The sequence below is a fragment of the Elephas maximus genome, chromosome 6 (genome assembly GCF_024166365.1).
Source record: "Elephas maximus indicus isolate mEleMax1 chromosome 6, mEleMax1 primary haplotype, whole genome shotgun sequence".
Classification (NCBI taxonomy): domain Eukaryota; kingdom Metazoa; phylum Chordata; class Mammalia; order Proboscidea; family Elephantidae; genus Elephas; species Elephas maximus.
In genome coordinates, this window is record NC_064824.1 from 72,901,045 (window position 1) to 72,919,732 (window position 18,688).

General features: G+C 38.8%; 1 protein-coding gene across 5 annotated transcripts in view; it reads right to left on the minus strand.

Annotated features, from left to right (window-relative positions):
* The window catches only part of CHN1 (chimerin 1), a 217,555-nt gene that overhangs the window by 20,303 nt on the left and 178,564 nt on the right, over nt 1-18,688 (minus strand). For all 5 annotated transcript variants that reach the window (XM_049887498.1, XM_049887499.1, XM_049887497.1 and 2 more), the window contains one exon: nt 9,581-9,665. In XM_049887498.1, coding sequence (XP_049743455.1) covers nt 9,581-9,665 — 85 coding nt within the window. The remainder of the gene's footprint in view (nt 1-9,580; nt 9,666-18,688) is intronic.

Consider the following 18,688-nt stretch of genomic DNA (forward strand, 5'->3'; position numbering starts at 1 on the left):
TAACTTGGACATTCTGAGTGTTATAAGACTCTGGTTCCTATTTAAATCTTCAATTTTAGCACGTAGTTAACTTGTTATAGGTTTAGAATGCACATCCTGGCTCGCTTTTGTAGGCTGTAGTTAAAATGTCAACTTGGTTTACAAAGCCTTTGCAGGGCTATTTGCCTGCCCTGCTTATGTTGCCAAATGACAGAACATTATCCCACATTCTCTGCAGTGGTAGGTGGGGAAGGAGAGGGCCACCACCCAGTTATTGCAGGGCCACCACCCAGTTACTGCAGGGCCACCACCCAGTTACTGCAGGGCTTCAGACTGACTCGTTGGAGAGGTGTGCTGTGTGGCCTGTTACTGCTGGGTAGGGATGGTAGTCAGAGTTGTGGCCATGGTCTCAGCTGCCCCATCACTGCAGGTCAGGGATAAAGACAGGGCTCTACCCATAGATTTGAGCTGGGAGAGCACTGCTTTTACTGCAGGGTAGGGATGAAAGTCACAGTTCCATCCACAGGCTCAGCCAAGGAGGGGTGACACTTTCTTACTGCAAGGTAAGGATGGAACACAGGGCTCTGTTCACAGGCTTGTAGAGTGGGGTGGAAAACAGCATTCTACCCACAGACTACTGCTGCAGCACCCACTGAGGAGGAGGAGAGCGGTTAGCCTGGTGCCTGCCTGGAGGATGGCAAGCATGGCTAAAAAGTTTCTGTCCTGCTGGGCCACTGTTCACCCAGTCCTTCGGCTAAGAAGAGCAGGCTTTTCTTGGGATTATTCCTTGCTTGCCCTATTGGTGTTTATGGGCTGTGGTTCCTCTCCAGTGCCCAAGCTGAGATATGCAGGAGGTTAAAAAAAAAAAAAAACTCAAACAAAACCTGGAAGCTCACTGCTGGGTTGTTCCGTCCCCTAGTCAACCCTTCTTTCCACCTTCAGAGTCTTCTTGTAGTTACGTATTTTGTCCAGGGTCTTTAGTTACAGTTCTCTGGAGGAATGAAACAAAATATATTTATTCCATCTTGTCCAGAACTGAAAAAATTCTTACATGGTATTTTAAAAGCATAAAATTCAGTAAAGTTTCATATTCTAATAATAATGTTGATTCATTTCATACTGTAAGTATGTACACACACGTCCCAGATTGAACTGGAAGGGGCTCTTGGTGGCAACCTACCTGTTATGGATTAAATTGTGTCCCTGAAAACATGTGGGCCATGATTCCCAGTATTGTGTGGGTGTCTACCATTTTGTGATCTAATGTGATTATCCTATGTACTGTAAATCTTAACCTCTGTGATGTTAATGTGGCAGGATTAGAGGCAGTTATGATAATGAGGCAGGGCTCAATCTACAGGATTAGGTTGTATCTTGAGCCAATCTCTTTTGAGATATAAAAGAAAGAAGCTAGCAGAGAGGAAAGGGACCACTAAGAAAGCGGAGCCGGGAGGAGAGGGCATCCTTTGGACCTGGGGTCCCTGTGCTGAGAAGCTCCTAGACCAGGGAGAAGGTAGATGACAAGGACCCTCCCCCAGAGTCGACAGAGAGAAAGCCTTCCCCTGGAGCTGGCACCTGAATTCGGACTTCTAGCCTCCTAAACTGAAAGCATAATTTCTGTTTGTTAAAGCCATCCACTTGTGGTATTTCTGTTATAGCTGCACTAGATAACTGAGACACTACCCCAATATTTTCATTTCACAGATGAAAATAATGAAGCTAAGAGAAGCTAAATGACTTGTTCAAGTTACTCAGCAATAAGGTGGTGGCACTGAGATTTAAACCGTGGTTTTTTGGTATCCTGATTCTCAGGGCCTGTGCTCTTCCCATGAGCTATATAAATCACTTTTCACCAGCAGTACACCATGTGCTCTGAGTTATTTTTTTCAGTGCTGGAAATGAATGTTCTATTTTCAAAGTCTTGTTCAATAATGTATATTGTACTCTTTACTTGCTGTATGTACTTGAGCTTAAAAGACATTGCTATATTTTACCCAAATGAATTTCTTACAGATATCCATATGTGATTGATCTGTCATAGTCCTTCCTTGTGTATACACCCTAATTGGAAATTCAGTAGAAAATAAAACAGTAAAATTTTGATGCATCCATATGATATCAAACTATCTGAATGGCACTAAGCATCTGATATTAACTTCTTCCTTTGATTGTTTGGTGTCATCTCTCATTTCAAACATCAGCAGGCTCCTAGGCTTATCTGTGATTCAGGGAAAACCAGATTAAATGATGACTGAGCTCAGATTTAGGTATTTAAGGAAGAGGGAATGTTTTATAAACCGATATTCTCTCTTTCATTTGTGTAAGATGAAACCTTGGGACAACAAATTATGCTAAATACTGGAAATAAATTTCAAAGGTCAAATTTTGTGTAGGACTGGATATGAAGTCCTTCGGAAGACTAAAGGATAGGACAAAGTCATGAAAACAAAGCATTTTTTTATACCCTTAAATTCACGGTGCAATACACCAGCCCTGAGCTTGTTCTGAAAATTGCTGCTTCAAGGACTAGCTGTATATCAATATTTCAGTTTGCCATTAAGGCTTTATTTGGTTTTCATACTTATTTATTAAAGTCATATAACTCCTATATAGTTCCATTTCTCCCAGGGAAGCGCTACACTAAAAATGGAAAAAAAAAAAAAAAAAAAGAACCTTCATAAAAGAACATTTCATTTGTTGTATCTCTTGCTTTGGAAAGTTATTTTTATGTTACTTAAGCCACATTTTGCCCTCCCAATTCCTCAAGTTAATAAGCAGAGAATAAACATATGAAAAAGAGGAGTGAAAAATCCAAATCATATTTTATGTACTTTATTTCTATTACTTAGACTACTAACTTAAAAAAAAATAAACCCATTGCTGTTGAGTCAATTCCGACTCATAGCGATCCTACAGGACTCACAAGGTTTCTAAGGATTGGCAGGTGGATTTGAACTGCTGACCTTTTGGTTAGCTGCCAAACATTTAACCATTGCACTGCCAGGGCCCCTGACTTTAGGCTACTCTAAAATTTTCTGTGGCTTGATTTCTCTAAAACACCTCTGTACTTTAGAAAGCACAGAGATCTATTTTTTGAAATGAGTATCTGATACTATTTATATTCTATTGTTAGGCGTAAGGGGTAATATAATTATGCCAATGTGCATTTTGCAAAGAAAGATAATTATTCTTCCCTGATGGAACAGGAGAAAAGTGGGGTGCAGAACTCAAATTCTAGTAAAAAGACCAGACTTCATGGTCTGACTGAGACTAGAGGGGCCCCAGAAGGCATGGCCCCTGGACTCTGTTAGCCCCAAACTAAAACCATTTCTGAAACCAACTCTTCAGACAAAGACTAGACTGGACTATAAGACACAAAATGATACTCATGAGGAGTGTGCTTCTTAGCTCAAGTAGATAAAAAGTAAAAGAGACTAAATGGGCAGCTCCTGTCCGGAGGCGAGACGAGAAGGCAGAAAGGGATAGAAGCTCGTTGAATGGACACGGGAAATCCAGGATGGAAAGGAGAAGTGTGCTGTCACATTACAGGGAGATCAACTAGGGTCACATAACAATGTGTGTATAAATTTTTGTATGAGAAACTAACTTCAACTGTAAACTTTCATTTAAAGCACAACAGAAAAAGGAAAAAAAAAAAAAAAAGGAGAGAATCTGTGATTTGGGCCCACACTTTGGGCCAAACTAATACCTCTCTTGTTACAAACAGCTTTCACATACTTTAATCTAATCCTAATAATTCTCCAAAAGGTAGATGTTGTTGCCCATTTACAGAAGAAATAACTTTAATGTAGACTGGTTAAATGAATTACTTCAAGGCAAAAGGTAAGAGACGTTAGTTTCCATAAACATCTGTCCAGCTGGGAAATAGATTACACATTCAAGTTCAGTATTTTGAAGAGTTTAAAGGTCTATCGACAATGGAGAAGTGTTACTACTCTAAGAGTGGTGTGGAGAAAGCCACCTGACAGGAACTATGACCTTCGGTTGAGGGGTGAATCCAGCCTGTAATGAACTCTCAAAGATGGGGACTCACTACACTGACCTTTTCCCCTCTCTCCTCTACCTCCTCATTGTCTGAACTCAGCTGGAGTCCAGAGAGCAAGAGAACCCACCGATGTAGTCACAGAGGTGAGCCTCCCAGGGCCCTAAGGCAGGGTGGAAAATGGATCTGGAGGCACAATTGGAAGATGTCCAGCACAGTTACGGACCTCAGAGAGTAGTCTGACAGTTTTGACTATATGACTAAAAACAGAACTCTTCGCATAACTATTGGGAACAAGGTAAATATTTTGTGTGATTAAAAACTATTGAGTGGACTTGCGTGATTAAAAATTGTTGAATGAAGTAAAAAAAAGATAATTGTTCTTCTATAAGAAATTCATTTTAAGTAAATAAAATTTTTTTTTGTTTTTAAACACACCTCTTAGTCTGCTCCCCCACCCAGAAAAAATGGGAATAGCCCATACTCTGATATACATCATAAGTCATTACTGTCATAAGCAAAATTTTTTTTGAATATTAATGGAAACATTGTTTTCAACTAAAAGGGGCTACACCAAAGTTTTCAGCAAGCCTAACTGTTTTTTCACTAGCTTAACAGGACAAATTTAACTTTTCTGGTAGTGAATCAACGCAGTAATTCAAATAAAGGACATTACTTCCACTTCTTTCCTTCAACCCAAATTAAATGTTTATATACTTAAAGTAATACATTCTACAACTAGGAAAAAAAAAATGCTGCCATTTCCATTTGGGGGCAGTAATGATAATGGTACACTGAAAAACTGAATCCACCATAACAAATAAACCAAAACCAAACCAAACCCATTGCCGTCATGTAGATTCTGACTCCTAGTGACCCTACAGGACAGAGTAGAACTGCCCCATAGAGTTTCCAGGGAGCACCTGGTAGATCTCAACTGCCGACCTTTTGGTTAGCAGCCATAGCTGTTAACCACTATGCCACCAGGTTTCCCTGTAGTAAATAAAAAAAACCCATTGCCAAGTCAATTCTGACTTGTAGTAAATAACCAACACTAAATAGATGTGTCTGATTTAAAACAAATATCACCCTTCTTAATTTCTTGGAATATTCTGATAAGAGTAAAATAAACATTTAATTCAGGAATGCTGGTAGAATAATGGTCTTTTTAAGGGGAGAAATGTTTGACAATCTCAAAGATTATATGATAGTAATAGGTTCCTTTAACCTATAAGCTTTCATTTCATACAGAAAGAAAAAATAGTTTGGGGAAACTATGCTTTCTAAACAATGACCACCCTTTGAACTCTACTTTTAAAGGCTATCTACTTCAGTCATATCGAGTCCATAGGTAGCACAAGTGGGTAAGTGCTTGATTACTAATCAAAAGGTTGGCAGTTTGAACCCACGCAGAGATACCTCAGAAGATAGGTCTGGTGATCTGCTTCGGGAAGGTCATAGCCTTGAAACCCTATGGAGCAGTTCTACTTTGCATGCATGGAGTTGCTATGAATTGGAACTGATTTGAGGGCGACTAACAACAATAACACTTCAGTCATAAATATTTTATTAACAGGAGGATTGCTCCCAAACTGTAGTTAGATCTTCCCTGGCAACATTATCTTACTTTAAAGGAGACTAGAGTGAGGGAGACTTTGGTAGATGAGAGTAAGTTTAATGCCTAATATGTTCTCTTGTGGAGTTCCTGGGTGGTACAAATGGTTAAGCACTTGGCTGCTAACCAAAAGGTGAGCAGTTTGAGTCCACACAGAGGTGCCTTGGAAGAAATGCCTGGCAGTCTACTTCCAAAAAGCCAGCCATTGAAAACTCTATGAAGCACAGTTCTACTCTGACACACATGGGATTGCCATGAGTTGAAATCGACTTGACAACTGTTATTTTATTTTTTTTTAATGCTCTTTTGTATTGCTGTTTTGAAAAGATGCAATGATTAGCACCCACATGGTCATCCCTGCTGTTCCCTCTGATGTCCTTATTGGATCAGTGTGGTCAGCAGCAAGTCTAGAGCTTTCTGTCCTAAGGGCCGGATTCACTCTGATTCCCATAGCAATTTTGCCAGTCTGGTGGTTGAAACTCCACCCAATATTTCACTCAATGTTTTAAAAAAAAAAAAAAAAGGAAGCGGCAGTGGAAAGATACAAAATTGCTGCTTTTGGCAAACATCCCTTTAAGAATTCCTGACACATTCTCTTCTGCCTTGGGGGATTTTTTTAAAAAAGGAAATTGAACAAAGCAAGCTGTCTTAGGGATCACAAGCATTTCTTTTCTGAATAGCAATGAGCCTGCCATTTTTCCTTGTAAGCATGTCTTTAATTTTTTTTTTTTTTTAAAAAACCCATTGCTGTTGAATCATTCTGACTTCTAGTGACCCTACAGGACAGAGTAGAACTGCCCCACAGAATTTCCAAGGAGCAGCTGGTGGATTTGAACTGCCAACCTTTTGGATAGCAGCCATACCTCTTAACCACTGTGCCACTACGGTTCCCTTTAATGTTTAGATGGTATATTAGTGTATTAGTTTCCCATTGGTGCTCTTTAACAAATTACCGCAAACTTAGTGGCTTAAAACAACATAAATGTATTATCTTACCAGTTCTGGAGGTCAGAATCCAAAATCAGTTTCACTGGGCTACAGTCAAGGTGTTGGCAGCCTTGTGTTCCTTCTGGAGGCTCTAGGGGAGAAACTGTTTCCTGGCCTTTTCCTGCTTCTAGAGGCTGCCTGTGTTCCTTGGCTCGTGGTTCCCCCCTTGATCTTCAAAGCTGTAACATCTTCTATCCTAACTTCTGCTTCTGTCCTTACATCTTTTCTCTCTGACTGATCTTTCTGCCTCTCTGTTATAAGGACTGATGTGATTACACTGGGACCACTCTGATAATCCAGGATAATCTTCCTATCTCAATACCGTAATTTATGTCTGCAAAGTCTGTGAAAGGTAATATAGTCACAGGTTCCAGGGATTAGGAAGAGACATTTTGGGGAAGCCATTATTCAGCCTAACACAGCTAGCTCATTAAAAAAAAAAAAAAAAAAAAACTTAATTCTTTGCTTTCTCTTCTGGATACATTAGATGGCTCAAGGGCAAGATGAGCCTCAGAGTGACTTCGGACCTAAGAATCTCACTGTCAATCCAAAAGTAATTAATTATTTTAAAAAACAGAACGAATTTGAATTCAATTCCTTCACTTTTTAAAAAATGGGATCTGTTCTTATATTACACGTGAACATGACTCAGATTACACAAATATAATGCTTTCAAGGACAAGGAAAAAAAAAAAAAACTCAAGGCTTTTCTTTCAATCCCTGCCCTTTACTCACATTAAGAAGTGAAGGCTATTAATGTGGGTGGCTGCAGAGATGGAGATAGTTTTATTTCTCCTTCCCGTCTCATATTACTATTATAATACATGTTCTAAAACATTTCTTTCAAACATGATTCAGGATTGCAGCATTTTGCTAAATATTATTTATCTGTGTTGTACCTGTTCTCTGCAAACAGCTGACTCAAAATTCTTATGAAAATGGCCTTCATTCTTCCAAAAAGTAAATGATACACACTGTTACTCTAGTAAACGAAGAGCTTTTATGTTAGTGACAGTCACAAAATGTTTAGAAAACTGTTGCAGAGTCTCAGCTGGTGAAGGCTATCTCACAAAGGGAAACCAGGCTTACTGAAACCATCATTTCTTGAGTAGGCGATTTGTACTTTAGAAAGAACATGCCACTTGACTTTGAAGAACCACAACAATGTTGATGATCCATCAACGTTTTATCTTCTACTTTGTGGAAAGTGGGAGGCTCAACCATCCTAATGATGGTTCCTCATCCTGGCTCTGGGGAACCACCAGCCATAACAATAAGACTTTCCTCATTTACTCTCCTGGCAAAGAGACATATACATGGGGTTGTTCATCTAAGAAGAGGCAGGGTTCGGGCTGGACTCTGAGCTGAGTCTCTCCTTGACTTAGTAGTTTTCTAGGGCTGCCATAACAAAGTACCAAAAACTGAGTGGCTTATAAGAACAGAAATGTACTGTCTCACAATTCTGGAGGCTGGGAGCTCCAGAGCAGGGTGTCCTCCGTGTTGATTGCTTCTGAGGCTTTGAGGAAGACAATCTGTTCCATGCCTCTTTCCTTGGTTCTCGCGGCTCCAGGTGTTCCTTAGTTTGCAACTGTAACATCACATGGCATCCTTCCTCCGTTTGTCTCTCTCTGTCTCTTCTCCTCTTTTATAGGATGCCATTCATATGGCGTCAGAACCCACCCCACTCAGGTATGACCTCATGTTAACTGATAACATCTTCAAAGACCCCATTTCCAAACAACGTCACATTCACGAGGAATGGGGGTTAAGACTTCAATATATACTTTGAGGGGACATAATGTAATCCGTAACATGGACAAACACTTTTGCACAGTTCAAAGTCAGCACTTTTGGAATTCTCATCCCACACTGGTGGCAGGGATGTCCTTGAAAATATGCCTGGAAGCTTTTATGCACCTCTGTGACGCTAAGGGGTGAAAGAAGAGTGACTTGGAACATGCACATGCAATGCACATTGCACCTTGCTTGTGTAAAGAAAACATAATTTAGAAATAAGAAAAATCAGACCTCAGAAGCTTCTGCAAATAATGGACAATCAAAAAGTTCCACTGAAAAATCATGTGACAAAAGAAATCTGACAGAATTACCGAAGTTACTATCCTGGAATATTTTATTCTTAGTATACTTCTCTAGTGTAAAGCTTCACTCTAAAGGCATGTACAAAAGGTATTTTCTGGTTCTATAATTTAGATAGTAGAAAGAAACCTACATGTTTAAAATTTAAATGATTGTTTTTAAGCTTATGCCAGAATTTAGAGTAGTTTGAATGAAGGGTTTTTATCAGTATAGTTGTTCTATATAAATGAATTTTACATGATGTGCCTAATGACTTTACCTTATAAAGCATTTCAATAAATCCCTGAATTAGTTATTTCTTTATGTGTAAATCTTAAAGTTTTACCATAGTCATACTTTATAAAAGGATTTGGTATATTCAAGATTTCAAAATGTCACAAAGAAAACTGTGACTAAGTAGTTTTTCAGAATTTAGCCAACATCTTTAAAGATAAGCTCATAGATTTTTAAAGCTTCAATTTGATTTCACAAAAATTTAGTAAGGACAATCCAGCTTAACAAGTTATCTTTAAAATTCAGTTTCCAAGGCAACAATCAGAAATTTCTGTACACTGTGTTTAAAAAAAAATCCTTTTTATAAATTTAGTTACTGCAACATTAAAGGCAATTGTTAAATATAACTGCTTCACTTTTAACCTCTTTTATCAGATTTTTTGAACAAGTTAACCTCTCTTTATAATGGGCTAAATACCAGGTTTTTTAATACCAGGTCCCTAGTCTGCTTCCATCAAGGGCAAGAAGGCCTTAAGGGCAGACAAAATCATATTGATTTCCAAAATGGAAGCCTGAGAATCCGGCCAACTGCATGTGCACGAGAGCAAACCCTGATCCAGCCCAGCACACGTGCATGACAGCAAACCTCCACTTACTCAGTGACGAGCTAAGGGAAGGGCTCTTACCTGCACATTTCACTCCCTGAGCAATGAGCCCCCACATGAAGTTCGCACAGTATTCACACCAGTGTGGCCCTCTAAATGTATGGACCTGAAAAAGAGTAAAGTGGAGAGAGAGGAAACACATGGATGAGGACATGGTTTCACAGCAAAACACCAACACTGATATACAAGCCAGAGTTACTACTGAAGAGGCAAGACGGTTGCATTTAGAAAAGCCTTGCGTAAGTGGAACTGACAAGCAGTTAGAACTCTTTTTTTTGAGCTTTATTTCCTTTTTGTGTTTTACAAACAGTGATAAATCAAACCAATATTCTGTCATTTACTTTTGAAAACAATTTCTACAGTGATGTTTTCCAGCCAGTCCCCTCAGGCCACAAGCAGCTTCATCTATGTGACATACAAATACTGGGGTTTTCTGTGTACTATGACATGAAGAGAAGGAAAAGAAGCAATATAGAGTATGTCTTGGGTCCTGTGAGATTCTGTCAAATGACCCATCTTCTGAGGCCACAGTTAGGGTCACAATGTCAAAGATGGTACTTATTGACTGGTCACAGCTAAATCTTCAAAAAGGACCCATTTCTATTCAAAGCAATTCTGTACTTGTCATGTTAACAAAGAGAATGAATGTATTTTAGAAGCTGTAGAAGCATCAGTTACTAAGAAAACATGTTTGACTATAGTGATTATTCACTAGTCATTCTAGCTCATAAAGGTTTTACTGCATTTGTCCCTGGGACAGAAAGAAACTCCCAAAGAAGATTCAAATGCTAATATATCTATAGACTTTTATGCATAGGATAGAGAAGGCATTCTGGCTTAACTCTGGTGAAAAAAATATTGGTGGAACAGAGAAGCAATGAATCCAAACCCCAGCCATTAAATATTAAAAGAAAAAAAAAATCTTGAATATTATTAGTAAAAATTTAAGATTTCTAAGCAAATATTGGTCGAAAATGTATTCAAGAAATAAAAGGGAGAAGGCACAAAAAAGTCATTGATCTGTATCAAATTAGATTTACTTGTGATAACTTATCTATATGATTTCCTCCTGCAGAAGACAGTAAAACAAGAATGAAAATCACAAAGTGATGATTTGGTTACAACAGAAACATGTGCCAAAACAGTTATTGCAAAATAAATGAAATTCGCAGCTAAGATTGTCATTTTTACCACTGTTATATTTATGTATTAAACACGTTTTACAAACCAAGTAAATGATTTTGATCTATCGATCTATCTATATCTTATTTCTTCAAACTTAAAATGCCATTGAATGTAAGACATTTCATTAATGAAAAAAACATGCTAATTAAATGTGACAAACCATTGATTATAAGCTAAATTCCAATTTAAGAGATGTTAAAATGTAAAAAAAAAAAAAAATTTACATATTACTATCAGTGAAATAGGGTATATCAGAATTCAAACTAATATTATTGGCCATAATATCCATTTAAGGCTGCAATGCATAATCTAGGTTTCATTCCAACTGGGTACGTGCTTGTGACTCTGGTCACTACACCAAGTGAGTTTGGGTACAAAATGTTATGGTGATTTTTTTTGAAAAGTAGGCCATAATCCCTTCCATGTCTTTTATAAAAAATCATCAGGAATGCAGACACCATTGCTTCTGGATTTTAATGATGTTCAGAGCCTGTAAATTAAAAGTATTTCCTGAAGTTCGAGAGAGAGAACCCGAGATCAGCATTCAGAAACTGAGCGATGTCTTTGCCTCAGTCTATGTCCCCAGAGGGAATAAAACGGGATAACGGATGTAGCCTTGTTTTACTCTGTTGGGACCAGCTGAAGTAGACAGCCTTGACTCATACAAAAAGAGTTATATAATCACGAAATAGCTACAGAATTATTACTTTTAGGGAATGTCTTTAGAACATAAACTGACTTATAGGATGACAGATTGCAATATAATCCAGTATCACTTACTATGGGTAATAAAAATACAATAAAAGTCTTAAGGAAGTCCCGGGAGTTATTCTGTACCTTACAATACAACTATCATATGATAAAGGGTCTTAAAAGTCATATTGGGAGAGCAAAATACAGTAGATGGTATGAAATAACTTAAACAATAGAGTTCTTGGCAAGTAGCATTTAGTGCTGAGATGCTATAATGAACCAATTCCCTTTCTCAGCTGAAAGTAGTAATGAATGTGGTACTGTGAAAATCATGGGGCATTTCTTCATATTACATAGGCTGAAGAAAGGGTTCTAAGTGTCTGAGCAGGCCCAACCAATCCAATCAACCAGTTGCCATCAAGATGACAATGACTTATGGTGACTCCATGGGTGTTAGAGCAGAACTGTGTTCCATAGGGTTTTTTCTCTCTCTCTTTTTTTAATAATTTATTTTTTGTTACTGTTGAGAATATACACAGCAGAACATACACCAATTCAACAATTTCGACACGTACGATAAAGTAACACTGATTACATTCTTTGAGTTGTGCAACAATTCTCACCCTCCTTTTCTGAATTATTCTTTCTCCATTAACATAAACTCATTGCCCCCCTAAGGTTCCTATCTAATCTTTCAAGTTGCTATTGTCACTAAAATATTGCTTAGTTTTAAGAAGAATTCAGGGGAAATTTTTGGTTTAATGTTTAAAGATTATCTCAGGGCAATGGTTTCAGAAATTCATCCAGCCTTTGTGGCTTCAAAAAGTCTAGAGTCCCTGAGAATTTGAAATTCTGTTCTACATTTTCCCGCTTTTGATCAGGATTCTTCTATAAAATCTTTGATCAGAATGTTCAGTAATGGTAGCCAGGCACTGTCCAGTTCTCCTGGTCTCATGGCAAAGAGGAAGTTGTTCATGGAAGCAATTAGTCACACATTCCATTTCTTCCTAGTATTCCTGACTCTCCTCCCTCTGTTGTTCCAGGTGAATAGATACCAATTGTTGTACCTTGGATGGCTACTCCATAGGGTTTCCAGTGGCTCCTTTTTTAGAAAGTAGATCACCAGGCCTTTCTTTCAGATGCCTCTGGATAGACTCAAATGTTCAAACTTTTAGACTGCAGCCAAGGATCATGCATTTATCTCAGAAAGCAAACTTTAGGAAATTTTTATTTATACATTTCATTCCTGGATAACTTCTGACGGCATCCTCAGCCATTTGGGGCTGATTATTTTTTTAAACTGCTTAGAATGTAGATTAAGTAGCTCTCCAGGAAGCTGTTCTAGAAATAGGCCTTGCAGCACTAGACGTTTACTAACTTTCTGTTTCCACAGGATTTTACTTGGTTCCCTTTTGTATTTTTATACCTAAAATTTATATTTCTTAACTTTCCTTTGCTTTGACCTTTATCTTCTATCTGGATTGTAATTTTTTAAAAAATTAATTATTGTAGCCTTTTTGTTCTTTTTCCCCCTTGGAGGTCATCAAAAACAAAGAGATTTTGTTAATTAATTAATCATTTTATTCATGCATAAACATTTATTAAGTAATGAGATATACAGAGATAAAAAGGAAGTGGGCTTGAGGAACTCACAGTGGGATTCTCCCATTAAATGCAGTGTGAAAATGTTCTAATGAAAGTGTCTGCAAAGTGTGAGGGAAGGTGGGGGTAAGGAGCTGCTCAGGTTAAGAAGTAACCCATGGTATAGAAAATGTTGAATGGGAACCTGTTTTGCTGTGCATACTTTAACCAAAAACACAATTAAAAAAAAAAGCAGTGGCAGAAGAAGCAACCCGTGAGAGGAGTCTTGCGGAATGAGCGGTGTCAATCAGGTGGGTTGACTGGGCCTGTGGGGTAGAACAGGTGTACATGCTGGTGGTGGTGGGGGGTGCGAGCACAATGGGAAAGGCCCTTTCAGGCAAATCACAGGCAAAGAGCCCTGAAAGAAACAGTGAGGTGTTTGGAGAGCTGCAAGGAGTCCAGTATGGGTGGTGGTGGGAATGACTGGCTGACAGGAGACTTGTAAGGCAGACAGGGCCTTTCCCATGCCCATAAATTCAGGCTTTGACTAGTGAGCAGTCAGGGCCATTGAAGATTTGTAGGAAGAGTGACAAGGCTGGAGGAAGACAGACTAGGTAGGATGCTATGGTAGCAGTCTAGGTAAGAGATGAAGGGAATGTGAACTCCGGCAGTAACATCTGAGAGAAAGAGGCAAACGAGTTATTTAGGAGGCAGAATCGACAGCGTGGTAACTAGCTGAATCAGAGAGATGAAGGAGAGAAGAACCTGGGCTAACTTTTATGTTTTTTTTTTAATATGATTTTTATTTTAAATGGCCTCAGAGTTTTGTTTTCATGAGTTTGTGTTTTAGTTTTCATGTCTCTTCTCATACGCCAAGGTTTTCAGCTCTTTTTTCTTCCCGTTCACTCCTCTTCCTATTTCTAATCATTGCTGCTTAGTGGACTAGGAAATCTGATAACAGAGCTTTGCTAACACTGGATGTAAATCCAGAAACTGTGTCATCTATTTTCCTGTTTGAAGCCTTTAAAAAAAATCTTCCGGCTGCTTGTCTGTGTTTCCTGTAGGTGAAGCTGAAGAACAGTGATCTTGTGATAAATGAGGTGTGAAGTCTGTTCTATCCAATACGTCCTCAGTTAGTGTGTCTTAGAAGCAGAAGCTGGCCACTGTTTTTGGTGTTTACTGTATGAACTTATACCGGAGCTTTGGAAGGTGGGGGAGTGACCAATTACTTTATGAACAGTACCATTCTTTTCCTTAGAGTTATTTAAGCAAATTATCAATTTAAAAACACAGAATTCCTTTGTGGAGGGTGTTTTGGTAACAGTGTCGCTTGAAAGAGCAATCTCCTTCAGTAGATCACATTATTAGTAAAGTCAGGGATGGCCCCAAGAAAGGGCGCCCTTGTAAGTTGGCCACAGGTATTTTTTCTAGGCCACCGCCAAAGCTTTTGGTACATCTTGACAAAGGAAAGTGACAAAGGACATGGCATGAATTTACCTTAATGAATCAAGGGCATAAACAAGTAGTTTTAAAGGCCTTTTCTCTTGAGCAACTGGAAAAAAAGACAACTTTATCACGATGACATTTGGAGATTGCTTTGTGAAAGAGGTGTGACTGTGCACACTCCTTTCATGTTAATCACCCTAAAAACAGAGATGAAAGATTAGGTTAATTAATGGCTCTCCAATAAAGTCTCATCACAGAGAAGGCACTGGGGAGAACAAGAAGGTTGGAAAGGACTGTAGGGTGGGACATGGTGGGCTACTGAGAAGCCCATGTGGCACAGGCCAAGTGTCTGTCGCGTGTCTTCTGGGCAATGACCAGCGTAAAAATTGAAGCCATGTCTTAATCAGACCTGCTGTTGTACTGACCGAAACTCTGGTTTATACAAGGAAACTAATGCATCTGGTTATTATCTATCTAGCAAAAAAAAAAAAAAGAGCACTCACATCTTTGGTTTGAATGCCAATAACAGAAATAGCAGAAAAGAAATCCATGGTACGGGAAGATAAAGACGAATTCAGCATATCTTCATCATTCCTTCCAATCCAAAACCCTGCCTTTGGATATAAGCATGAATGCACACAGGCAAAGAGCATGCCTTCACAGCTTGCTGCCAACATGAACATTAGGGGAAATGGCATTCTGCTTGGGAAGGCAGCAATGACATGTTGGCAGAAGCTCTTCATTTGGGAGGCTCTGATGAGTCAGCTCTCCAGCATGCCATTGGGTGACGAGGGGAGAGAACAGATGATCAAAATCAAACTGAAAAGAACGTAGGTAGGCAGGTAGCTGGGCAGGAAAGCCTTTTCCTCCTTTTTTTTTCATTTTTATTCTAGGCAACTAGAATGTTTTAAGCATCCAATTTTAGCTTCACCAAGATAGTCTTTGAAATTTTCAGTACAAAAGATTTGAAGTTTAGAATTTTAGCCCTACTTTTGCCACTTCAGTTTAAATATTCTGATTTATACTATTAAGCTATGAAAAGAGAATGTGTAACACTGGCTGTGACCACTAGCAGCAAATATTGAAATTTGGTAAGTGTTCCCTGCAACAAGTCATGGGGCGAGGGGGAAAGGGGTACTTAAAATAGGAGATCTTTAGTAGCAAGAATTATTTATTTAAATCTAGTCAAAATGAACTGCAGCCTTAAAACTCTTGAGGAAGATTCTATAAAAGAGCGAGGTTTTGGGGCCAGGTAAGCCCCCAGCACTGACATTATGCCGACCTGCCTCATTCCTCTTGTCCTGAAGGAATGGATGTGTAATGTAGGGACCACACCAGGAAAGGCAGAAGAAACCATCAAGCGCTTGGTGAAGCACAGCTTTAGGCAATGATCGGAGCTGGTAAGAGCCTGGAATAGGAGGAGGAGGGCACACCCACTGGGCAGCGGTGGTGCACAGAGGAAGTGGGGGAGGTTCTTTGTGTGCGGGGAGGCATGGGATGGCCTAAGCAGAGGCCCAGGTGCTAATATAAGGGCCTCCACAACTCGCTGCTACAGATGACTGTGCCGGGGGGCTTTTGCAGTCTCTGTGAGTCACATACTTAACCACACAAGTAGTTAACACAGTCAGAAACATCACTTCGAACAGGATGACAAATGGCAGAAAATCGGTGGCCTAATGTTTCAAGAGTGAAAAAAATGTTCTCAATTGAGGGAGATATAGTAAAAGTTTACTAGACATCCATTGGCTATACCACAAATACATGATGTTCCCTTAAATGTGAGAAATAACTACAGGTAAAAGCTGATACATTATGGTCCGACTATAGCCACCAGGACAACGCTAGAGTTTAGTTCTAATCCCACAAGAAGAACACTGTAAAAACAATTCTTATTGATTGGTGTATGAAACAATACTTTAAACATGAACAGAACAAATAATAAATCATCAATTCCAATCATAATACATTCACCACAGTTCTACATAGGGCCATATCAACAGAGTTTAAATTTCATTTTGGCTTCCTTCACTATCTAACCCTTTCCCCTCCAACTCCCCCTGCCACACACCCATATCAGCTATCCCAGTGAGGGAGTTAATGAGGCACAGACAAGTGAACTTACTTGCTTTGAATCACACACAACCATTATTAATGTTGGAATACAAAACTAGGTTCTAGTGTCAAAATCAAGGCTCTCTGTTCTAAGCTGAAAGAGTGGCCCTTTACAGGGAACCACCACTTGAAACCCAGGAATCAGGAAGTAGAAATATCGAGGTTCTCAAAGTAACCCTTTTATTTATTTTTTGATCACGCTACGGAATACAGATTGTATAATACATAACAGTAAACAGGACCAATAATTAGAAATACTTTCCATTTCAAAATATGGGTGTTTGAAGTATAAGAAAACCTGAAACTTTAAGGTTTAGGTTTTTTTTTTTTTTACGTTTTAGACGCAAATTTCCTTTCCTTTCATAGGAACTCTAGGAAGAGTGTTATCTTTAAATTTAATCATGGTTAAAGTTTAAAAATGTCAAATGCCATAACCTCAATCACTTTCATCTTGAAAGTTTAGCCTTCTTACTGGAGTGAATGAGTTCACATTCAAATATCAGGAGTAAAAATCAACACAGTGAATCAATATTTCAAAATAACAATCCCCTAAAGTTTTATCACACAGGTATAACAGGAAAAGAAAAGAAATGAACCAACTTGGTTGTGTAATGAAAATCACTTTACAACCCACAATTGTGTGACAGAAAATCTCTATCCCTATGTTATAGATTGGTAGACTGAACAATGAGAGACAGAAGTCCCAGATCAATCCACGTTATATTGAGATCCACAAATCCTCCAAGCCAGGACTGCACTAGTGTTATCGTTTCCACACAACTAGGATTCAATTTCTCTTTGGCTTGGTTGGTTCCTTTTTAAAAGTATCATTGTCCTAGTTTTCTAGTGCTGCTGTAACACAAATGCCACAATTGGGTGCTTTTAAAGAACAGAAATTTATTTTCTCACAGTTCTGGAAGCTAAAAGCCCAAATCAGGATCCTGGCCACATATCAAATCTTTGCTTGTAGGTAGTCCCAGGCCTTCTTTGGATCCTGGGCTTGTGGAGGGTTCTTGTATGGCATCTTTTTCCCCAGTATGTGCTCGAGTGTCTCTGTGTCTTTGCTGTTCTTTATTTGACTCAGAAGTGATTAGGTTTAGGATCCACCCCACCCTGGTATGATCTCAGGTGATTAATTGCATTACATTAGGGTGCACTATGGAATATGATTACATTACATCCACAGGTACAGGGGCTAGGATTCCAACACATATTTTTGGGGGACACAATTCAATACCTAAGTCATCTAAAGAACTGCTGTCATTACCATATGAATGGCAGTATTCCTGTAATATAGGAGTGCAGCAGTTAAAGCACTCAGCTGCTAACTGATGGGAGGAAAATGTGGCAGTCTGTTTCCATAAAGATTACAGCCTTGGAAACTCTATGGGGCATTTCTACTCTATCCTATAGCTTCATTATGAGTTGGAACTGACTTTACTTGAGTTTAGTGGTACAACGGTTAAGTGTCTGGCTGCTAACCAAAAGGCTGGTGGTTCAAACCCACCTGGCGGCTCTGAGGGAGAAAAGACCTGGGGATCTGCTCCCGTAAAGATTACAGCCTAGAAAGCCTTATGGGGCAATTCTACTCTGCCACTTGGGGTTGCTATGAGTCAGAATCGACTCAATGGCACCCAACAAGATCAACCTTGTAATATATCAGGGAAAAGATTTTCCTGCACAAGAAATTATTAAATTGTGTGGTTAAAATTCCTGGAACTACTGCCCTGAAATAATCTTTAAAACTTAAACCAAATATCTCCCCTGAAGTCTTCTTAAAACCAAACAATTGTTTAGCTTAACTAGTAAAAAAGGTCTGCCTTGAGCATTAAGCTCTTTTAAGAACTATGTATATGGGATCAAATTGACAACAGCAACTTGAAAGATTAAATAGGAATCTTAGGGGGCAGTGAATTTATGTTAATGGAGGAGGAACAACTTAGAAAATGAGGGTGAGAATGGTTGCACAATCAACGTTACTGAATTGTACATGTAGAAGATGTAGAACTCATGTATGTTTTGCTGTGTATATTCTCAACAAAATACATAGAATTTAATAAAAAGAAACAAACATCTTTTTAAAGCCCTACTAAAATAGATTCCTGATTTTCC